This window comes from Corvus kubaryi, unplaced genomic scaffold (assembly GCF_017639235.1).
Source record: "Corvus kubaryi isolate FWS band 111438036 unplaced genomic scaffold, C.kubaryi_AGA036_p1.0 132, whole genome shotgun sequence".
NCBI lineage: Eukaryota > Metazoa > Chordata > Aves > Passeriformes > Corvidae > Corvus > Corvus kubaryi.
In genome coordinates, this window is record NW_024580666.1 from 11,267,663 (window position 1) to 11,292,241 (window position 24,579).

Here is a 24,579-nt window from a genome sequence, read left to right on the forward strand (position 1 = left end):
AATACAGGAAGATGATCCATGTTGTTCACTGACAGAAATATCTTAATTTGATTATAAACCCATCTTGTAACATAGGGCTTTCCTTTAGTCACAGCAGTTTATTAAATCCTCTAGGTGTGGGATGGCTGTCTGTTTAAGATGAACTGGCTGGGTGCCACTAGAAGCATTTGGTTCTTGTAAAAGTCTATCAAGACTTGACGTTTTTGTTGTGAATCCCTGAAAGGGTTACAGGATTTGAGAAAAAAAAATGAAGCTGGCTCTTGTGGTATGTGGGTGAGCTGGAATTTTAAATTCCTTGCTGGAATTTTAAAGATGAGAGTGAAGAACAAGGAAAGCTTGGAGGTTTGTTGGAGGTTTGATTCAGAGCAGTTCTGTCAAAGATAGGGAGACTCTGTGGAAGACAGAGCATGTGTTCAATGTGTTATTAATTTTTCCTCCTTTTGCTTTTTACTTTGCTATCACAAGGCTGCTATTGTGTAGGCAGCTTGTCAATGTACAGTATATTTGAAATGCTCTGATAGGAGCAGAGTGACTAATTGGCTTGGCTGTATTGAAGGAATAACAGTTTGTAGTCAAATTATTTCTTTTGTCAGCTTTAAGATCTGTTCTGAAAAATATCCTCTATGGGGAACTCTTGAAAAAAAAAGTTTTAAAATTTCCTCAGAGTTATGACTTCTTTCTAAAAAAGACTCTATTAAATTCTTTTTTGTTTGTTTTCTCTTCATGAATTATGATCATTATTAATGTGGTAGCTTTTTTCCAGAGCTTTTTTGTTTATTAACTAATAGTGAAACCTATGCTTCTGTGAATATCAATTTACTATTAGTGTTGTTCAGTAAATAATGAATGTTAGCAGTAGACAAAAAATTTTAAATCAACTTCATGTCTAAAACATAGAGTACATTGTATTCTTCTATCCTCTAAGGGCTTTATATTGAGTACTGCTGCTGTAAGGCATGTGAAGAGCTCATCCATTATTTAGATAATTTGTGTTTTGATACAAAGGATATAAGAAATGTGAATGGGCATTAAAATCAAGCATCTATTTTGAAGTATTCATCCATTCACTGTTTGAGATCTACTGGAAGTTAACTAAAGAACTTTGGTGTTAAGATTGATTTTAAAAAAGCAAAAAAACCCCCAAACAACCCAAACCACAACAAAAAACGCAAGGACTTGTTGGTTTCTTTCTATGTATTCGTGTTAGTATTCTAGCTGAAGATATTTTGATCCTCTTTAAGAGGATACCTGAAACTAGCTCCATGAGTTTGAGTGCTTGGCAAACATTTCCTCAGCCTTGCTTTTCTCTCAGCTTTCAGTAAGAGTAGAAGCCATGACCATGCCTGGTAAAATGGTGTGTTGTTATGTAAATAGATGTGACACCACCAGTTTATGCTTCATTGCTAGGTCAAATGTGAAGATATAAATGAGGTAGAAATCTCTAGGATACTGTTTCTATACAAGGAAAAAATTAAAATACACCAAATATTAATTATTAGTTAATTGAGGTGTTTTTAATATGTCATGACATTCAGATTTTTTTTTTTTTCTATAGCTAATCCATAAAGCACTTGTCTAAATTTTGAGAGCTTCAGGTTCTGTGCCTGATTCAAACTGGTTGGGCACAAAACTGTTTCAACCCAGGAATAAGGGCGCTCAACAGAGATGTCAAATTACAGCAGAGCTTACATAAATACTCTGTTGTCCTACTGTCCTGGTTTCATCTGGGATAGAGTTAATTTTCTGCCTAGTAGCTGGTACAGTGCTGTATTTTAGATTTAGAATGAGAGCAATGTTGATAACACACTGATGTTTTGGTTCTTGCTAAGCAGTGTTTACACAACATTAAGGCCTTTGTTCCTCACCCCACCCCGCCAGCAAGGAGGGTGGGTGTGCACAAGAGTTTGTAAGAGGTACAACCAGGACAACTGACCCCAACTGACCAGAGGGATATTCCATATTTTATGGCATCATGCTCGGTATATAAACCAGGGATACAGCTGGCTGGGGACCACTGCTCGGAAACTGTGTGGGCGTTGGACGGTGGGTGGTGGGTGAGCAATTGCATCCTGCATCACTTGTTTAGTGTATCCTCACTGATTTCTCAAATTGTTGCTTCTGTGTTGTTTTCTCTTCCATTTCTATCCTATTAAAATGTTGTTACCTCAAACCACAAATTTTATTTTTCCCCCCCAATTTTCTCCCCCATCCCGCTGGCAGGGGACAGTGAGTGAGCGAGCAGCTGTGTGGTGTTTAGCTACCTGATGGGTTTAAACCATGACACCTGCATTTTCAGTTCTCACAAAACAGGATGATATTTCTCTAGTAAGGTCTAAGCAAATTCTCTTTACTAAATTCAAGAAATTAACAAGGTAATTGATGAAGGAACTGCCAGCAGTCATGTTCAAGTTTCTGGTTGGGTATCTATGTGTACCTGCAGGGGAAAAGGTTCTGTCAGACATTTGTTTTGCTTGGTTTGAAAGGATTAAGTAAAGAAATTGGTGGGGGGTGGAGGGAGTACAGAAGGGGAGATAAATGTTCATTTCTAAGGCTTTCACACTCTGCTTGTGTTACTGCAATACAGGAAATATCTGTCCCGTGGGTTTGAACAGGATCATTCATGTATGAAATGAGTGATTTTTAGACATTGTCCTCTATTGCCACAAAACCTACTTCTAATACAAAATGTGTCTGGGTCATAACTCTCATCTGAATTTTCCTGAATCATAATGATGATTATGTCACTACTTGGGCAGCTCATTTTTTTGTGGACAATCATCCTGCCCTTCAGCTGTGAAGCCAGATGTCACTGCCTCCAAATAGGGTCCTTAGCTGACCATCTCACAAGATCACAAGTGTACTTGCACCTCTCTTTCACTTCCATGTTTTAGTCATTGCTGCTTGAATAGGTGCAAATATTCAGGGCCAGAGGTGAAATTCTTGGTCATAAATGAGACAACTGAAATGCCAGCTTTCAAATCACAGCTGCCATTTTCACTGTTAACATTCCTTTGTTTTCAGTCTTGGACTATCCTAGAGTCTTCATTCTATCTGAAAAATGCTTCTTCAGTGACACAAGATAGAAATTTAGTTCTCATTTCCTTCTAATTCTCAGAAATCAAATTATTTTTTCCAGTTTGTATTTAGTTGTGAATAGTTACTTCCCTGGGGTGTGGTGAATACCACAGCAAAAGAAGCAGGGTAACATGAAAAGAAGGATAGTAACTTTATTTATATATTTACCACTATCATATTTTCCTCAAAGAATCTGCTATTGGGAGTTGAAAATGTAATTTTTTTAAAAACTTTTTTATTCTTTCTGGTGAATCTGACTACATGTCAATAGGTTGAAGCAACTTGTTCTGCCTGCCTTCAGCAGTACTTGTAGTTGTTTAGATAAGAAGTGAAAATCTAGTTATTCATCCTAGGTGTCATCACAAAGAAGTTTTTGCCCTGTTCTTCCAGCCAGTATTAATTGCAGGTGACGTGCAGACGAGCAGCTTTTTTGGAATGCTTAGAAGTAAATTCTTTTCTATTTGAGCAGTACTTTACATCTGTGGAATTACACCAGTCTCAGACACTTAGGACTCCTGGGTTAGAAATGAAAATGTCTAAAATACAACAGAAGAACATTTTAAGATCAATGAAATTTCAACAATGTCTCTTGTAGTTTGCAAGGTGTTAAATATGCTTTTGAAATTGTCAGAAAGCACTTGATTTGAGCCTGTGGTCCCTCTAGCATAGGTTGTGATGTAATTTCATGATGGATGCATCAAAACCACTTCTACAACAGTGGCAGGACCTGAAACCTGATGCGGAAAAGAGGAGACAGTTGCCATTACAGAAAAAAAACCCACTTTAATTTAAAACCCTGTATGTTGGCCATATACTATTTCTTCTCTAAAATTTAACAAAATGGTCATACTTAAACTGTGCACACTACTGGTTATCTTAGACTGCTAGTAAAACGTACAAATTCTGAACTTTCCCAGAGACACCTTTATACAAATGTCTTGATGATATGATCAAAACTTCAGAAACTTGTGAACAAAGATTACATTGTGTAGTGGAAAGTAAAAGCACACGTTTTTATAATAGCATGGTCCCAGATCTAGAGTTATTTCTGTCCCTTCATAATTTCAGAAGAATGGAAACCACCATTCCAGTGTTTGCAGTCTAATTTCTATTCAGCTTTTGTTCAGAGCCTGACATCTGCATGTGTGTTTTGAACTGTGCTGTTTCGGCTGAAGAGACGAGGGCAGACACTTATGCAACTTGGAGGCATAAAGCCTGATAGATTAAAAGAAAATGCATATTCTTACTCTAGACAAAGCAACTCTAAACTTTTCCCTAGAAGTTACTGAACCTTAATTCTGAGATATTGTAATAATTTTTTGCCTCTATATAGTGGGATGAACCCATTGTTAAAAGACCCTTGCTTTCACTAAAGTTAACATTACATAAAGTTTTTAGGAAATCCTTTATTTGGAAGGGAGAAAGTTGAGTTTCAGCTCGGAAGGGGAAAGAGCTGCCATCTGTAAATTACTTATTCAAAAATGTGATGAAAGGTTTTATTGCCAAGAAGAGGGTAGCAATATAAAAATGGGGGAGAGGAAGTGGGAAGAGAAGACTAAGGAAGTGGAAAGAGAAAACTAAGGGAAAAGCACGCTGTATTAATGCTTTCTAGAGTTTCAAAAGTAGTCCTTGATGGACAATTGGCTTTGCTTGAGAATCCTGCTTCCAGGGTGTACAAGTGGAAGAACCTCTTGTAGGCTCTGTGGACCAGTTTTGCTTCAGCTCATTGAGTTCCAGTTTTAAAGAGAGTAGAGGGCAGAACTGAGAATAAAAAGGCTGTATGTTAAGAGAAGATCTCCATATTGTTTTCTCTCAGAAATTCCTCACAGAGAAAATTGTAACTCTAAAAGGAAATTTGAGCATTTAAGGTTAAATTTAGTCACTAATTCACTTATTCATAGGATCATGGAGATGAGCTAGTCCAACACCCCAGAGTGGGACTGTTAACTACTGGTATGTGATTTTAAAATAATCTCAGCCATCATATCAAGCTTTTGCTGTTCACAGTTTGCAGGAATTCTCTGCAGCAGTAATAAAAAGGACAATAAAATAGATTTCTTAATGTAAGCACTCTCTTAAAACACATCCACATCTCTTATAGCAGTTCTAAGAAATTCTAATCACCTGTAGCAAAATCGGAGAGTACTGCTCTAGAAATTAGAACTTCAGCCAGCAATGCTTGCAAGTGCTTATATTTTTTAATAGCATAAACTTTGTTTAAATCCTGTGTGCTAATTAATTTTCCCCTTGGAGTGCTTATAAATGAGTTAAATGAGTTAAATTTTGACATCTTCTGTACTTTCATTTTGAGGGTATACATTATCCCCAGTAAAGCTTCTGAGTAAAGGTATACACACACACTGAGACATTTCATCGTGGGTGTATTTTTAGAACAAACACCCACTTATATAATTGTCTTGGATCTCTGGTGAAGTGGTGTAGTGTTGTTAAAAAGCTCGGTGACAATGAGAATGACACAACATGCACGACCTTAAAGGAATTAAGTATGTGTTGTATTATGTTACTGAATTAGCTTATGGCCACTGAGGGAGGTTTTTTTTTTTTATGGTTTGCCTTGCTTTTCCTGAAAAAACATCAAAGACATACTTCAATAAATTAAACTATTATTTTCTATTTATAGGCATGTGCTAAAGGGAGAGAACTTTTAAATTCTCTTTTAAAATAATCCCATTGTAAAATAGCAGTAAGACTCTTAAAACAAAGCTGAGAACATGGTCTACTCTAAAGTTTGTGCTGGACAAAAAAATTATTATCTTAACCAATTAGAAATATTTTAGTTAGTCCTAGGCAAAATTATTTAGTTAGTCCTAGACAGAATTATATGGCTTCAATTTTAATTGGAAGTTATTTGAAGACGTCTAAAACTAAAGATCAAAATAAAAAATATGTGTCCTCACAATTTCTGGACACTGAAGATCACAGAAAGACAAGTTGAATGTAAGTGGACTACTTGGTGAAAACTTTGTCAGGACAATTCTAATGCTTCTAAAGTATTAATACTGCAGTGCCTATAGAAGGAATTTGTCCCAAAGACCAGATCTAGTATTGATCTGTATAGGTATATCTTGTGAAAACATTTTTTTCCTAATTTTTCACTATGTTTTGATTGTGCATTTTTTGTTAGCAATGATCAAAAAAGAAAATTCTGAAAAGAAACCAGGAAAATATTTACATAGACCTGTTAAGAGTAATTCTGACCACCGATCTTAATGACAGTAATTTGAAGCCAAACTTGGCTCAGTTTTGTGAAATACACCATTGCTCTCTTTTCTTCTAGTTTCTGCCTGTGATCAATGGGAATATTGCTCTCACTCCCTTTTGAGCAAGCCCTTCATCTGCAAAAGATGTCTGGAAAAGTTTAATACAAATAAGACATGAAAACCACGTAGTGAACTCTGCTATTGCTTTCCTCAAAGATCAAGTTTTGAAAAAATAGAAACCCCCGTAAACCTTCTGTCTTCCAATGCTTGTACCATTGAAAACTGCATTTTAATGATGTTTCTGCAGCCTTCAGAAACAAGGATGGGAGCATCAAAAAGATCTACAAAATATTTTAAAGCACATTACACTAAAGCAAGCATTGTAGGATGATGTTTGCTAACGATTAAGAATAGGAATCTTCAGGTGTGTATGTAGAAAGAAACAGACAGGCTCCTCTATGGCATTACACGTGTATCTGGTGGAACATCTCCTGTGAGACAATTGCTAATGCTAATAGTATTCTTTGGTTGCTTTGCTGCTAATAATAAAAGAATAGGGACAGTTCACAAAAAAAAGGAATTTCTGTTGTATGCAGCAATAGAAATAGCAGCAGAAATGTAACAGTAGAGAGAGGTAGAAGTCTGTGAACAAGTAAAAAAAAAATCACTGTAAATAGGGCTGATCTTCCATTATAAGCCTTCTCCACTTATGTAATATTTTATTAATTTATGAAGTCTTAGCGCTTAAATCTATCATAAACCAAGACTGAACTAATTTAAAGTGATTATTGAAAGATATTTAAAAGTCCAGCAGGGCAGACTTAAGGAGACCATAGGGAAAACAGTAGGAACCAGGGACTTGTTAATTTGAAAGGTAGACGAGCCAAAGGAGGAATTACTTATTGTGTGCTGACAAGAATAGAGTTGGATCCTTCTAAAGAAAAATAGAACAAAAGCCTCTGCCATCAAAAAGCAAGATGGTACAGCATCCTTGACTGCTGAGTGTCACAGTGGCTGTCTTGCTGTGACCTGATGCTCTGAGTTCACTGGTGAATGCTGCACTGAAGTAACGTGTCTTCACCTGAATGGCTCTCTGCTGATAGATTCCTTTTAATACATGTTAAAAATACAAAATCTAGTAGTGGAATGTACTAAAACAAGTGATTTTGAGTGAAAGGCAGAAATCTTTTCATGCAGGTGTTAGCTGCAAGAATTAGACTTTGTGCTGGGACAGGGCTCATAAATTAAATCATAAAAACTGTCTCTCCAAAGCACGGTGGCTATGTATTAGCCAGTGAGCACCTATGAAAAAGAATTATGAATGTGAAATGTCCAGTATTTTCTCTCCCTGGGACTCCTCAGAAAGGAAATTATTTTGATCTTAGTGAGTCAGTACCAAAAGAACAAGGAGAAAAACTGTCACACTTCAAATATGTTCTTAGATATAAATTGTGTGATGAGTACAGGAGTAGCAGGCACCTATTGCATGGCTCTCTGCAGCTGAAGGAGGCAGAGTTCACTGACTTGCATATTTTCTCTCATTCATCTATGCCCAACTCTTACCTAACTCTATTTTGGTTCATATGCAAGCTGGGTAATTTAAGTGCATGCTTTAAAGCAAAAAGGAATGTGTAACAATTGCTGCTCTGCAGTGCTGGACTTAGACCTGTCTGTATCAAGGCGAGAGTTTTAATGAGCACATGCAAGGAGTTGCTTGAATTAATTCCTGAGATACTGGAAATATAACTGTGATTTTAGAAACCTATTTATGATATACATCTATTGGAGAATGGCCATAATATGTGTTGATTAACATGCAGAGGCAGAATTTACCTGCCGCTGTCAGCATGTGTTACCTGATATATAGATAATGTAAATATATACCTAATGTAAAACACCTCTCAAACACTGAATTTCTCAGTGAGGATGACTGAGATTTCCAGTGTTCTTTTATTCAATTTTACACTAAAAACTTCCTTGTCTCTCCTCCCTACCCCATCTCCAAATCAGAAACCTTAATTCTAAGGTATTGAAAATCATTTGGGTGTTCTCACCATGGCTTTGTTGTAAATAAAATCAGTCAAGAAGATGCACTTCCTGTGGACTCTTGATGTGTAAGACAGCAACTGTGGTGAGCTAGTCAAAAGTCACCATAGGCATAAATTCTTGAAGATGCTAAGGGTTGGTCATAACACTTTGCTTATTTAACTATTTCTAATACTAAAAAATGTAATAAAGACATTGGTCTACTCTCTCACAGCATCTGAATTTACAGAATACAGAATTTGGCAAATTTTTTTGTAGTTCATGATTCATAGCATGTTCTTACTCAGAGTGGTTATTAATAAAGGTAATCATTCTATTAAACCTACTGGGTATTTTCCATAAAATCTGCATATTTTGTATTGTAACCATAGTTTTCTGCTGGCTTCTTACATGGAGAGGTTGCTTAACAAGAAAGCTGACTTCCTGTGGTTTGGGAGTTTGCTCATTGCTGTCACTATATAATAAAGCTGTATCTGTAACAAGCTACCTACATTTTCAGTCTTAAACTCTTACTAAGACCTCACAACTAAGATAGAAGTTAATGCTGCAAAGCCAGATGTTGCTTCTGGTAGAATGTGTGAGCACAACAGCATTCCGACCCTGATTCTCTCTTACGTGGGACTACACATTACAACTTCATATCTTGTATCTGAGACCATCTCAGGAGTGGCAGGAAGTAAGAAGGGAGCAACACAACTTTCTACTGTTGTCCTATATGCACTTTTAATACAGCAAATGAGAAAAGGTACTTGTGTTAGCTACTCTTGAACCAACATGCGAGATATTTGTACCCTGTTATTTGACCAGAAATACGACAATTTTTTTTTTTCTCTTCTTCCACCCACTCATGCCCTCAGGTGGTCCCCAGAGCACAGAAAATCAATGTGCTTTCTATTTCTAAGCGGCTGATGATACTATAAAAATAAATAGCATCAGTCGTGTAGGCTAATAATTTTCTTCTGCCCATGGGAAATAGTTGTAGAATGACAATCTTAGCTCCTACAAGTTCTGGAATGCTGGTTACAATCAGTGGAAGTAGGGGGAGGGATGGGAAAGTTGTTTTGAGAGGGTTTTTTCCTTGTGGGATGACCATAATTCCTTTAATGAAGAAATTCGTGATTGATATATGAGGCCTTGAGTGTTACCAGTTTGGGTCTGAGCCAAAGCACACTAAAGCATGGCTTCTGTGGATTTGCCTGAATATATTTTGGGTGAATGTCTCAAACTATTCAGGGCAGATGTTTTGGAGACATATCACAGGTACAGAGCAGGGAATTCAAAATGGTCTTTTGGACTTAGGGAGTTTGGGTTTGGAAACCATCTGCTTTTCCTCTGGTTTATTTCCCTGGGGCCGTAAGAACATGGCTCCTAATTCCCTATAGTAGCAATTTCCCCACAGGACATCCTGTCTGGGAATGTAACATGCCAGCTGCATTTGTGTTCTGAGGGAAGCTATTTCATGCTATTTTTCTTTGAGTAAAAGCTGTCTTTATCTGTTAAAAATTTGCTGTTGCAACAAAAGCTGAACAGAACTGGTGTTGGTAGTTACAAGAGCTAAGGGCTATAGCTTTTTCTTCCAAATCCTCTTAGTTGTGTATAAAATCATTTGTTTTCTCTTGCTTTTCTTACTTTGGATTATGCTTTTATTCGTTACAATATTGATGCATTGTAACAGCAGACTGGTAACGTCTTTAACCAGAGATTTTCAGGAAATATAGTAAAATAAGTAGCACAAGAGTGGTAGAAAGCAAATCATTTATACAAATAAAGCAGCGTTTGACATACGTGTCTTTCTGTCTGCATTCATCTGAAACTTACAACACCCATAGCAAGTGATGGTTTTTTTGGGTGTTTGGTTTGATTTTTGTTGGTTTTGGGGTTTTTTGGGGTTTTGGGGGTTTTTTTTTACTTCAAGGTAATTCTGTGCATAAATGTTGCAGAAAATTTCAGTGAATTTCTCCATTTTAGTATCAATTTAATTCCTGTGGCAGAGGATTCTTGCTAATTCTGAGCTTTTAATTATTTCCACTTACCACAAGATGTGAATTCATATTCCTCCCCTTCAGTTAATTTAAAAGTAAGAAGTAATGAAGGTCTTTGGGGCATGCTAGCATCTCTTATAATTCTTGGTCAGGAGGAGATTTAACCTATAGGTTACCGTAATACAGGTGCTCAAATGCCAGAAAAACAGCACTGAAATTAGACATCCTCTGAACATTGCTATTTGTATGGTCCTGCTTGAACCCTGCTGCAGACTTTGTTTTGCAGAACACCTTATTTTCTATGTAAGATTAATTTCTCCATGAAGTCGAGTGGCCATGTCATCGTACTTAAAGGGGATTCAAAGCAGAATATCTAACTACATAAAAAAAAAAAGCATGAATTTGGTTTGTAGGAAACCAACACAATTGAGTCATGCAACCTGATATTTCAGAGGTTTATTGAATATACCATAGATAAATGCCATTTTTAAAATCTGTTCCTGTTCTGTGGTACAGTGTATCAAAATATGTTGGAAGAGCTTTTCTTCTACACTGGCATTTGTATGTTGTTTAGTCTCACTGTATAAACATGATGCATGCACTTAATGCATGCCTGTGTGCCAGCGGGAGTGACCAGGCATTTAACAGAGTCGCTTACAGATTACAGTGGTGTACCAGTTTGAAAGCAAGCCAGTTGGAGATCCCAAGTCAGAATTACAATTTAATAGGAAAATTAAGATAAAGGCAATAATACAGAAACACTGGCTTAACCTGACAGAGTCAGGGTACAACCTGACACCCTGCCGGGAAGGGTGGTGGTTGCAGTCCAATTAAGGGATGGCTGCAATCCTCCTGAAGCGATAGATGTGGTTCCGTTGAAACAGTGATCCTTTAGAAGGGTCTGGTCCTCCTCTGGAGGTCCAGTGGTGGTTTTGTAGCTCTTGTCCTCTGGGAATCCTGTAGGTGAGGCTGGCTGTTGTGTCCCAAACCTCAGATTATATCCAGGTAGCAATGCTTGGTTCCTCCCCCTGGGCAGAGCATCTCACAATGGGATGATGTAATTTTATGAGCCATGCAGTGAGGCTGGATGGCCCATCAGCAGAGATAGCCCCCAGAGGGAGTTATCAGGGATGTGTCACAGAAGAGATAAAGAATATTACCCCACCTGATTTCAACAGCTGGTGGTAGAATACATACTTCTGGTTACATCTTACATTGTAACCTAAGACAAGTGGGCTTTCACCCATTTACATCAGTGTGGCTGGATTTGCAATGTTTTCTAAATATATGCTGAAATACCAAAATGTGTCAAAGAATAAAAGGCTCTGACTTTCCTATTCTACTCTGGGGATCAATTGCTGTTAGAAATTATACACCTACATAAGTATACAGTGGAACTTACAGTCAGCTCTCATTGTATTTTCTTTACAAAGAATGCTTTTGGCTTAGTCCTGTGCTCAGCTCTGTTAAATCCCATACAAAGCAAAATTTCCACTTATTTTATTTATTTTCCACTTTTCAGTCAAAACAACAGCATCCTGAGGACTCTGATGCCTTTGTTAAGATGGGTTTCTCTGCAATAATGTAGAGAAAAGATAGATGATCAGAGGGCTGGAGCACCCTCCTATGAAGACAGGCTGAGAGAGTTAAGGTCATTCCGCCTGAAGGAGAGAAGGCTCTGGGAAGACTCTAGAGAACCTTCCAGTATCTAAAGAGGGCAAGAGGGCCTTCAAGAGAGATGGAACAGGACTTTTTACAAGGGCATGTAATGACAGGGCAAGGGTCAGTGGCTTTAAACTGAAAGAGAGTAGGTTAAGATTAGATATTAGGAAGAAATTCTTTACTGTGAGGATGGTGAGGCATAGAAACAGAAAAGCTGTGGGTGCCCCACCCCTGGAGTGTTCAAGGCCGGGTTGGATGGTGGTTTGAGGAAGCTGGTCTAGTCGGAGGGGTCCCTGCCCCCCATGGGGTGTTTGTGGGGAGTGGGTTGGAACTAGATGATCTTTAAGGCCCCTTCCAACCCAAACTGCTCTATGGTTCCGTAATGTGTTAGAAAATCTAGCTGATGTAAACCTGAGGAATAATTTTGGATTCTGAAGATAAATTTGAGCTTGTAACCCTCTAAACTGGAGCTGTAAAAATTATTTGCATTTTTGCCCCTTGATAGTATAGAACAGATGTCTGTAATTACTATTTTGTTCTGAAGCTCTGCTTCATTTTAAGGTATTCTGTTGCATGGGTTTGATTTTTTAACACTTACTTTCACAAATCTCTTCCTTCCTAACATGAAGTACTAAGAATCTGAGCTGATAGCCACCATCTTTCAATGTAAGTGTGTTATTTCAGCTTGTGTGTAACAGTCTGAATTTTGTTTTCTAGAGACATAAATAATTCTATCTCAATTACTTATTTGTTTCTCAGCATTAAGTTCCCTTGTAGGTACAATAAATACCTTTAAATTTTTCAGGAAGTGATGACTGTCTACCAAAAAGGCATAAAAGATACCATGTTTCAGCTTAATAAGCTCATCTGTGGAAGAAACATAGTGATTATTTCTATGTTTATTTTTAGTATTAAAAACAAAGGAGTCCTAGTTTTCTTCTCTAAGTATTGCTTTCTACTGCAGTATATCAAACCATCCTTTATGATTTTTCAAATTCAAGTGGACTATGTTTACTTGTAACTAATTAAATTAAAACATTTTTTAATAAGTGGGAAAAAAACCTGCTATTTCCACTAAAGAAAAACAACTTGTATGAGTTAACTAAGGTAGCTACTCTAGTTCAATTTGAGAACTTACTCAAATTTGATATTCAAGTATTGCAAAACCATAACTTTCTCTGAGGGTATTTTTTTCTGATTACATTTAGAGAAGTATGTGTAGGAGGAGATCCCCACATACATGGGTGCATAATTGTTCCTAAGTAGGTGCTGCACATTCAGCTTAAGCTCAGTGAAATGCTTGAGATTTCTTGAACATAATAATTTCTTTTAAAAATATTGCAAGCTCTGGGATTTTTCTGCTGAATGTGTGCTAAAACTGTTGAAACCAAATTTTTCTTCTGGTTTCAAGGGGGCTTTTTTTGTCATCAGCTCTGAGGCCAGACATGAAGTGAGCAGTATTAGTTTTCCTCCAAAGGGATCAATGCAGTTAGTCTTGCCAAAACTGAGTCAGAGATGCAGAAAGCCAAAAGAAATGGCTACTGGAACTGTTTTTAAATAACTATGAGATCAGTTCAGATGTAAGTTATAAATTCTGCTGACCTGCAGACTGCTATGGAGTCAGAGTGCGTTATTTGTGTAGGCTATACTTCTGCCCTTGAGTTGCCCTGATGGTGCTTCAATACAAAGCAACAGTGGTGAGGTTTTAAACTATGGGTGCTTAAGGATTGATGAAGTTGTGTAACACTTTTCACAGGAATACAAGGTGCAGATCTGTTCAAGTATGTATCCTCCTCTCTCTTTTAAACACATTAAAAAAAAAAAAAGCCTTCAGATTCCATAACTAAAGTGTTTGCATTATGCACAGAGTAGTTTAGCTAGTAGAGGAATAGTTGGAAAATTGCTATGGTGTACTTTGATTTCACATAAATCCCTAATAATAAAATAAATCCTTTTATGGATTACATGTATAGCCTGTGACTATAACACCATAAATTATAGTATATTATAAGAATCTATATGAATCTATAATGGCATGTTATGGCAGCAAAAAGATGACGTGTGTATACTATAACTGGGTGAATTGTCCCTAATCATCTCTCTCTAACCATCCTAATTGTCAGACTGCAATCAAGCCCACAAGGATTGATCTAATCTTAGATGAAACAGTCTGTAGCAGATGTTTCTTTATTTCTTCAATTCCTAACTCTAAATGCCAGAAGATTTGCAATGTGCAAAATATTAGTAATAAAAAAATGCTATCAGAAATTTTAGGATTTGAACTATGACACTAAAATTATGTAACTATCTTGGAGCAGAAGGTCATGTTCCAAGCTCTGTAAACTTGAAGTTTAACCTTACTCCCTAATTTGGATGATGAATTGAAGCTCAAGGGTACATGCAAGGTTATCATGTATGAGGAATGTTTCCCTGCTGGATAGTATTCATAGCATACCTTCAGACAATATTTCTTGCTAAAGACACTACCAGTCATTTTTTTGGTATATGTTTGTGGGAGTTCATTAGTCTTGACTTTACAGTTTAAACAGCTTTGCTCTTACTGTGGTTGCTTTGTGGTAGATAGTTTGGTACCATTTTAAGAAAATATGTTGAAATAGGCAAGAGCAGGTGGAGGGTTAGACTCAATTGAAACAAAAACTGAAAACTACCAACACTTATTGTATCTTGTGACAGTCTCGGCCCCACTGCTGACAGGAGCAGGTAACGTCTTGCTTCTGAGCGGGTCTACAGATTCATTTCGCCTCTCCTGTTTGGGTGGTGGATATCAGATGGCTGTGGAGTATCTCTGCCCTGCTGCTGGGACATAGGTGAGTTCCCAGCAGTGTGGTAAAGGAGCAGGAACTGGCCTCAATTCCCTGCTACTCTGCACCTTCTCTGCTGATTTGGGGAGCTCAGTGCTGTGCAGCACTGCTCTGCCTCTCTTGCTTCTTCATATGAATCCAAATTTGCTGCCCAAAATGCACTCAATTAGTGCAGTGGGTACCGTATTTCATTTCTGTTGTCAAAAAGGTAGACAGCAAAATCAGAGCTGTTCAATTGTTGGTAGCTAAAGTAAGTGGATTGCAACGATGAGGTGTTTTGGTTTGTGGTTTGGGCTTTTATTCTCTGTTGAATTGACTCAGCAATAGTTTAGATCCTGTAACTTGCTCTTTAGGCTGAGGTATGAATTCCCATTTTCCTCCTGGGCCTTTTTACAGATAATAACTGCATTTCAATTTCTCTTAAGTTTTACTTGAATGTGTGACAAGTGTAGCAGTAAGGTGTCACCCCTTGTCTCTTCTCCCTTAGCCAAATTATGTACAGAATCAAAAAATGGTGGGTGTCAAAACAATGGTTAAATATGACTTTATTTTGACGACTATTTTTATTTTTCTCACTATGAATGCTGTATTTTTAAGTTGTAACTACATTTTTTTAATCTCACAACAAACTGCATTTCTCTCACATATCCCTTAAAAATATCCATTTCTAATGTAGATAACTAGTGAGGTAAACTTGAACACATTCATATTTAAGTGGTTTTAATGCATATACTGCAGATGTCTTGTCAAACAGGAGAGCAATGCACATGGCAAGTCAGGGATGAGAAATCAACTAGCCTTTCCTGCAGATAATGAGATGTAAATGCAGAACTGAATATTATTATGTCGTTGTCTTCCTGGGAGAAAATTTGGTGGGTTATGCTAGCAAAAAGCCCCATGAGTGATGCTTCAGTGCCTGTCCTGGTCAGTGGTGTTTTCTGTTAGTAATTAGGAGCTGACTCATTGCTGTTTCTCTCAAGAGACAAATGTTTCTACAGCTAGTGGCAGAAAATTAGATGGTTTTCCAGTATACTCAAGAAAGCTGCCATTTGTACTGTCTTTTGGAGAGGTGCAGGGAGATTCAGAGCATCTAAAGTGGTTTGGGAAAAAAAGCTTATAGTGTTGTAACTTTATTTAAAGAAAAAAAAAGGGATGGGGGATTTTTTTTTAATTTCTGATTTTGTATTGGGTTTTTTGAGTGTCAGATTTCTGGAGTAATGGGTAGAAATTTGTCAATAAAAATCCCTTCTCTAAATATTAGTGATGACTGTGAAAGCTTTATTGGCTACAGGTGTGAATAAAAAGAAATGTGAATCTCAAAAGTATTTATTGCAAATGACTAGGAAAAGGCCTTAGAAATCTCTGGAAAATGGAAAATCGTACATAAGATTTCCACTGTAACTTGGTTATTTTAGAGAAAAGAAAATTTTTTCTTTCTGAGAAAAAAAACGAAACCAACCAACCAACCAAAAACACAAACCAAAACAAACAAAAAAAAACCCTAGCCAGTGGATTTCCCGCAATATGTATTTTAATGGATTTGTTGTGAACAGCCATGGCAACAATAAAACAGAATTGTATGATGTAAGCATGAAAAGTAATAGCCCATTCAGAGGCCAAATTTTTGCACATATTAGTCAAGAATATTAAAAAATATGATCATGCTGAAAATGTGAGCTGAGCAATGTGCTATATTAAGCAGAAGAAAAAGTATGGAAAGACGATTATGCGGAGATTTCATAATTAATTGATCTGTTGCAGTGTTTCAAGTAAAATATAAAAGAAAGGATCTCTGAAGATTAATAGAAATGTGTCAGCTATAAGGTTATATTGTTCCAGGTTCTGGAATCCTCTTCTCTCACTAATAAGATGAGGCTGCTCAGGGTCCATCTTTAGGAAAGAGGCTGCTCTCTCCCACAAGCTTATACATTGTAATCAAAATCATTCCCATATGATATCACAAGGGGCAACCTAATCAGTTCTCACCAGACCACAAATGGGCTGAGTTATTGCCATGGCTTACTGATACAAAATTGCACAACATCCTGGGTAATAGAATCTGGAGGAATATTTTTTTTGTGCATTGCCCATCTTGTAAAACTGAGATAGGAAGTGTGTTGTTTAAAGAGGTTCTGCTATGCCTAAGGCTCTGCAGGTAATTTCAATAGAATCCTTATCAAGATTGTAATGAATAAAGTTTTGTCCTTCTAATTGACACAGTAATAAAAGAAAACTGAAACCCAGCATGTACTTAATGCCATCTTTCTGAATTTCTCCAGTAAAAAAGCAATGGCATGGGGTAGACTTTGTGTTGTTTGCCCTTGATACAAAATTTTAAAATCATATTTGTTGAACAGTGAGTACTCATCCAAGGATGTAACCCTGATTAAATGATCAAATATTTGGCATTTTTTCAATTAAGCACATGTGGAAAACAGACAGTAAAGTCTCACAGGAAATACTAAGTACTATGGAGACAACACTGTGAGTGGTTCTAATTCTCTCAGTTCTGAAAGGGCTGATGCTGATTTCTCTCACAATGGCTTCCCCAATTATCTGAGGACTTTAGAAGTCTTTCAGAAGTTTTGATTACAGCCAATGGCATCCTAAAGTAGGCCAGGGATAAAAGAGTATCTCACAGTTCGTGAATAATTGAGTAGGCTTCTGTATAACAATGAGGTGCCTTATGAAAGGCAAATGTTTGTTTGCTGTGTGCTCACATCTGCACCTATTTATTCATATTTATAGGTAAATTCATATGCTAATGCTTTTTCAAACACTGAGATACAAAGTGTCTGTTGGCATAATAAGGTAAAATGCTGCTGAAATGCAATGGAACTGTATATGTTTATACCAGCTTTAAAATTAGGTTGCAAAAAAAAATCCAAATGCAAGGACATATCTTGGCATATGTAGATAGAATATCAGGAGTCCTCTTTAGGCCATTTCATTCTTCAGATCTCTCCTCTTCTTAAAGGTCTGGAAAAAACAGATGCCAATAAATTGAAGCAGTTACAGTCTAAAGGACAAACTTATGTTTCCCTCCTGCTGCTATTCAGTGTTCTTTAAAAGCAAAGGCTGTTCATTCCTACAGTCTGTATGCTGAAGCCTTTGAATTCATCTCAGTTCTGAAATTTGTGAAAAGGCCTGACGAGGAGCATCCTTAAAGATAACTAGCATCTAGCCCTAGTATTTGATGGTAGTTCCCAGTAATAAGGAGGTCAAACCCTTCCTCTAGAATTTCATCAGCTTATCTGCAAACCCTCAAATTCACTTTCACACTGTCCCAAATTGATATCCAGTGAAAAAAAGACTGAAGCCATCATTTACGAGAACCTGCTCATTTGTCACTAAAGGAAGGGCTTTGGAGTCTGCAGTAGATGACCTTTGATCTAGAAAATGTTCTCATCCTCACAGGGAGAGATCTGACTCCTTGACTGTGATGTCCTCTTTTAGGGATATTTGTAACATACTGGATCTAACCGATACTTCACATTGCAACAAAATATGACTGTCCCATATATACATATAAACACATATAAAAATGTATTTTAAAAAAAACAACCAACCAAACAAACAGAAACCCCTCCACCAACCTTTGAAAAAGTTCTGTTAATTAACACAAAATACCTGTTTCATTATCCCCAGCTGTCAAAGGTCATCTGTAAAATACAGATTCCATGGCTATGCTAAAACCCCACCACAGATGATGACATGGGTTGGTCTGGCTTTTCTAAAGAGAATTTTTTGAGGACTGCAAGACATTAAAGGCACATAATGAAAATAAGGAAATCAAGAAAACATTTAAAATTAGGCTACTGGTTTTTACCTTGATAAAGGACTTCCTAGGAAAAGGCTTTCCTCAGAGGAGGAGGAATGAACTGAAACTACACATAGACTAAGAAAACCACCCAAGATCCCAGAAGAGCCAGGAGTATTATCAAAACTGACACTTTTATTAAATGAATAAATGTGTCCCTTTTGGACAGTTGGTGCTACCGTCTTTTGTAAGATCAAAATAGTGTGAATATTCCATATCTTTGTGTGTGGAGCTTTTCACACAATAAAATTGTGTAGAGTTAATATGTTTAATCAAGAAATAACTGTGGGAGCAGTGCTGTAGTTTTGGTAAAGTCAAGTTCCAGCACTGCCAAGATGTTATTTGAAGAAAGTACTATCTAATAAAGACGGTTTATGATGTCCCAAAGTGTAATGTCATTTTTTTTCAGGAAGTATGATATTGTCTTTGCTTTCCCTCAGGATAGGTGAAGTAATTTCTGAGATAGAAAGTACAGTTGTACAGTTGCCACTTTACAACCTTAGTAGAAAAAGCCTAAAAGTTGTGTTGTTTGTAAGGAGTATACTTGCAAAGGATTTAATTACATTCCATGTTTTCTTCTAAAACTCTTGATAACTAAACATATTGATACTGTAGCCCAATGGTAGTTCTATAAAAGAAGACACTAATTTTGACTGATAACATTCATCTTAGATAGTGGCAACAGGATAGTGTCAGTAGTATTATGTCATAATGTGGTTAATTAAGATTAATTATTTTAATGACACTACATTTTCTCCTTGTACTCAGTTTAGACAACAGACTGAGGGGAAAATTCTGCCTGCTTATATTTCCTTAGTATTTTTTAATTATCTGGCTTTTTTTTGTAATGGGAGATATGGTTGATCCAAATTTAATACTACTGTATTTCTTGTGCTGTGTCATTAAATTTTGGAGAATTTGTACTGAATTAAGGCTCTTCATGTATGGCCAGTGGAATCTTTAACTAGTATTGTGTTTGGGACTTTTTTCAATGCATCCTTGAATTAATAATATAAAATTTCATATGGTATTGTTTATAGAGCTGTCCAAGCACTGGAGAGAAGCATGAAGTGAACTGCTGCCATAGATTATAAAACTAGATTGATATCTAATCTCTTATTTGCATAATATAGTCTAGAGGATTATCATTAATCATCTTCTCTTTGAACTGCAAGTGTATGATTATTTGATAATTTAATTCTTATTTTAAAATTCTGGTTATGGCAATGTGATCCGAATTCTTGGTAGGTAGTCTAATAAAGTACCCTTGTTGCCTTGTTGTTTAACAATGCTTTCTAAGCAAAATCCAGCATGTTTCTCATTAAAATTTTCAGGAGGATTTTGCTTTTCACTACATGTTCCCAAAATTTACTAGTCTGCATAGTTTTTCCTTAGAAAGTTTGTCATTGAACTGAGAGAACTAGATGTTGTTAACCAGAAATGGCCACATTCATTCTTATTTCAACCTTGTGGGTTTTTTTCTGTGTGCACAATGATGCTAAAGGTGATGACTGTTTTGTGTTAAAAGCTGCAATGGATGTTTCTCAATGGTGTCAATCCTCTCATAGAAAAAGAGGATAGACAAACGTGAAAGCTAGAAATGCGTGATTTTTGGAGAACTTTCGCTAATGACAGTCTTACAATGCTTTTCTTATTCAAAGTTCATGGATTTACTTGCATCTCAGGAATTGTCAGTTTTAGCAGTGATGACAGAAATTGAAGCAAAGAAGTTTACAAAGGATTGGCAATCAAAATGCATAAACTGACAAATTGGTATACTTATGTAGAAATAATTGATGCTCTCAGGATTTTCCAGACTCTTAAAGTAGAACACTGTCATTTTAAAATTTCTTCCTAAGTCAATTCTGTAACTGAATGCATTTGTGATACTGTCCACCTTTATAGAAAAACTAATAGAATCCACTGATTTTGTTCACAGATTTTTAGGCGTTGTTGGTTGGTTTTCAAGAAGGCTTCCAGTAAAGGACCCAGGAGGCTAGAAAAATTTCCAGATGAGAAGGCAGCATATTTCAGGAACTTTCACAAGGTAAGTCATGCCTTTCTCGTGAACTGAAGCATTGCCTGTTTATCACTCTTCCTTGGGAAGAGTGTGTTCTTGATATGTCTGGTTTGCAAACAATACAGTGAAAGTCGTGTTGAAAACCTAATCCTGGCAATAAGAGCACAGTAAAACATCCGTAAGTCTCAGTGATGCAGGTGAAATATCACACTAGTTTTTTCCAGATGAACACAAAGCCCTTAGTGTGTGTGAAGCAACAGAATATTTTTTTTTATTTAAACACTCGTAATTTGGAAGTGTGTAAAATTGGCTGCCTATTCAAATGTTTAATCAGTAGTTGTTACCTAAGTATTAAACAAATTCTGAAAATGCTACATACCTCAGTTGTAATGGTGACACTCTTTGAATGTGTAACGTTTTTCCCAGAACTCAGGATTTACAAGCTCTGTCAACAAAAAGGATTTTTAACAGTAAAAAATCGGGATTCACTGAATGAGATACTCCCTGCTTTCTCTATCTCTCACACTTCTGTGATGGGAAACAAGATATCTGAGCATGAGTTCTTCTTTCTGTCTCGTAAATTACTATTACCAGCCCCTCCAAGGCTGTCAGTAGACTTGATGTTGGCTAAGCCTAAAACAGGACAGGGATCTGTGCTTGTCCTATTATCTTCTCTCAAGTCACTGTTAGCTTTATGACATATCAATGTTAGATATTCCATTAAACCTGTCAAGCTGAAACATAAGGATGACTGAACCAAGTGCCACACAGCAAGCAGTGAGAAGGTGTTAATGTAAGCCTAGATCTCTTGAAGGCAGGTGTGATATTTTTACCGTAGAACTACAAATTTGCCTTCAAGTTCCAGTAGCCAGACTGCTCTACTGTGGGTCCCCTGTGGGGACACAAGTCCTGCCAGCAAAGCATCTCCAGCACGAGCTCCTCTCTCCGTGGGTGCACAGGCCAGGAGCCTGCTCCAACGTGGGCTTCTGATGCGGCTGCAGCTTTTTTGCAAGGCTTTGGGGAAGGTTTTGTGTTGTTTTTTTTTTTAATTCTTTTTTGAGCCTGTTACGCCTATAGCATACCTAATGTGTAAAAGGACTCAGAAAGGCTTTGCATGTTGCTTGTCAACAGTCATCATTGTAGAAAAAATAATGTGAAATGCAGGAATTGTTTGAGAAGCTAAGAAAGTAACATAGATACAGATGCAGCTGCGTGTTGCAGTACTGATGGAAGAGTCGCCCTTTGCAAATGGAAAGGAGGGGTGTTACTCTTTTTCATCTGGATTTTCCCCTCTTATTCCATTCCATGGGGATAGGATGGAAAGAGAAAGAAATGGATACTCTTTCCTATTTAAAAGGATAATGTGTTTCTGGCTGTAGAGAAAGAGGAATTGTATCTGTTCACTTGGATTATACCCATTTTTCAAGTTAAGCCATGAAATCATTTCTGAGGGTATATTATCACAAAATAGAAACCCAGACTCTTATTCTCTGGCTTGATTTTTTTTCCAAGGATATTTTATTATTTCATAGTGTTTATTCTCAATTGCCTCCATTCTGATAAATTAAATAGTGGTGAAGTAGATGTGCATGAGTTGTGAATAGTCATCGAGTGTGACTATTGAGGGAACAGTGCACGTTGTTATAGGATCAAATTTAGTTATTTGATTGCTGGTATTGGATGAAAATACCGTGATTTTCTTTCTTTCTTTTCTAGAGCTGTTTATTGGTTTGTTATATTTTGAAGTTGTTCAAAATGCGTATTTATCTCTAGTCAGCGCAAACTAGTAGCCCTGTTTTGAAATTCTCCATTTCCTTTCTCAATCACAGAATATAAAGAGGGCATATGGTACGAAAAATTGAAGATTAACTCTGAACACTGAGAATCAATGAAAAAAAATATTAAATATTGAAGAACTGAGACTTTGTGCTTTTTAAAGTAAGAATTAAATATAAGTTGCAAGCCTGACTCCTTATGAAAGGACAATGTGCATAGAGGGACAAAAGGCTCTGCTCATTCACTAGTATTCATATAAGACTAGATATATCAACCCCGAGATCCTTTTCCCTGTACAATTTCTTTGTAAGTAATAGAAGGGGTTGGTGTAGAGGAGTACTCAGAATGCACTGTGTTTCTCTAGGAACTTATGTCTTTTAGACTTTCAGATCATCTATGTTACCTTGGGAGAAGGCCTAGCAGTTGCACAGAGCTAGATTGTATTGTGCAATTTTTTTTAGCTTTCTTATGCAGAGATATAGAAGAAAATTTTACATCTCAAGTGGAAATATAACAAAAATTAATATCTTTGATTCATCTGTGTTCAAATCAATATTCAGGATTGCAAACAGTACCCTGATATAAGTAACTCATCAAGGTCTCCACTTTTCCGTGTTTGAGCTTGAAATGAGGCTTAAATGAAATTCCTCTTTGAAGTATTTTACCTGGATGACTATATATCTCCCCTACTTACATAATAAACTTGTGTACTGGGCAGTGTAAGTTATAGAAGGGGCTAAACAAAGAAAAAAACCCAGAACTGCTAACACAAAGTTTAGACAAATAAAAATAGAGATTTTCTGGTTTACATATGCTAAATAAATAGTCATTAATGAGTAAAAAAGCTGTCCTCTTTAGAAAAATTATTCCCCTCCCCCTGCTCAGTATCCGGACTATGTATGGGTTTGTTTGCTATTCTGTAATTCTGTAAATTGCTGTTGTGCATTGCTTTGGCGTTGGGTTTTTTTTACTAGTAATTTTCTTACTATAAATAACAGTAATGGCATTAGTCCTAGACAAGTGCCTCCTGACAGCAACAGTGCATATTACATTCATTAGCCAAAACGTGACCTCATCTGTTCATTGCAGTTTCTGGTATCAAATTAAAACTTCTCATTACTGTAAATTTAGAACATTGCACTCTTGCTCAGGTAAGTTTATCTCTTAGCTGTTCTGTTTTCTCTTGAACATTCATTGCAGAGGTTGTGCAGAACAGCTGTGTTGACTCCCATTGCTCCCTCCAAAGGGAGGATAAAATAGCAATAGCTCTGCATCCATGCCAGGGGTGGGTATGTTCTTGGTAGCCACCCCTACACTGTCAGAAAAGACCAAAAACAGACACCACAGCTTTACCAACTTAAAAGAGATCGTAAATAAAAAAGATTTCTTATTTCTGTAATAGAAGATAAAAGGTATATAAAAAGTGAATTTTTCATGCTTTGGAGATATACTGATCAGGCAGTACCAGTGCCTGTAACCCATTAGGAGACACTTTCAGGAGCATTGCAGAAGGTCAGCATGGTTAAGTAGCAACATGGAGATTACTAGAAATGAGAGATCAAACGTCCAAACCTGGAGTGTATCCAAATGAACGAGAAAAAGCATTACACAGTTGGCCAATTAATTCTTAAAGCAGAATTAGAAAGAGCAAAGTAGGGCTTGAAGAGCAACTAACCAGAATAGATTCTGACCCATCAGGATCAAAAACCTTGCCACAGACCCCAGAGTATGAAGCAAATGTGCAAGAAAGAGAAATAAGCACTTTCACGTTGGGGTTTACTGTAGAGAAAAGTGACATGCTCTGGTGTGGGTATGTGAGGGAGGGTCCTTTAGACATGTCTTTGTGTTATAAACTTGATCATAGGTACTTCAGGCCGAGCTACACAGAGAACAGAGTTACTCAAGAGCCCAAATGCCACTTAAGGATGATATAGCTGAATTACTAACAGTGGTCCATAAATACCAAAATGAGGATTCTTCCATTCTTTGTAAAATTTCCGGTTCCATTCATGCATGCTTCCTCTTCACTTATAAGTTAAATAGCCTTCACATGAAGTGAAGGTGTTGTGGGTTGGAGATATAGCTGTCTTGGAGCAAGACAAACTTGAATCTGTCAGTGCTAGTGTGCTTACCCTTCAAATAAATAAATAGCTGA

The 24,579-nt window shown here is 36.9% G+C and overlaps 1 protein-coding gene across 2 annotated transcripts in view; it reads left to right on the plus strand.

The window, feature by feature from the left end:
• The window catches only part of DOK6 (docking protein 6), a 255,270-nt gene that overhangs the window by 74,402 nt on the left and 156,289 nt on the right, over nt 1–24,579 (plus strand). For both annotated transcript variants that reach the window (XM_042032484.1, XM_042032493.1), the window contains exon 2: nt 20,568–20,675. In XM_042032484.1, the coding sequence (XP_041888418.1) occupies nt 20,568–20,675 (108 nt within the window). The remainder of the gene's footprint in view (nt 1–20,567; nt 20,676–24,579) is intronic.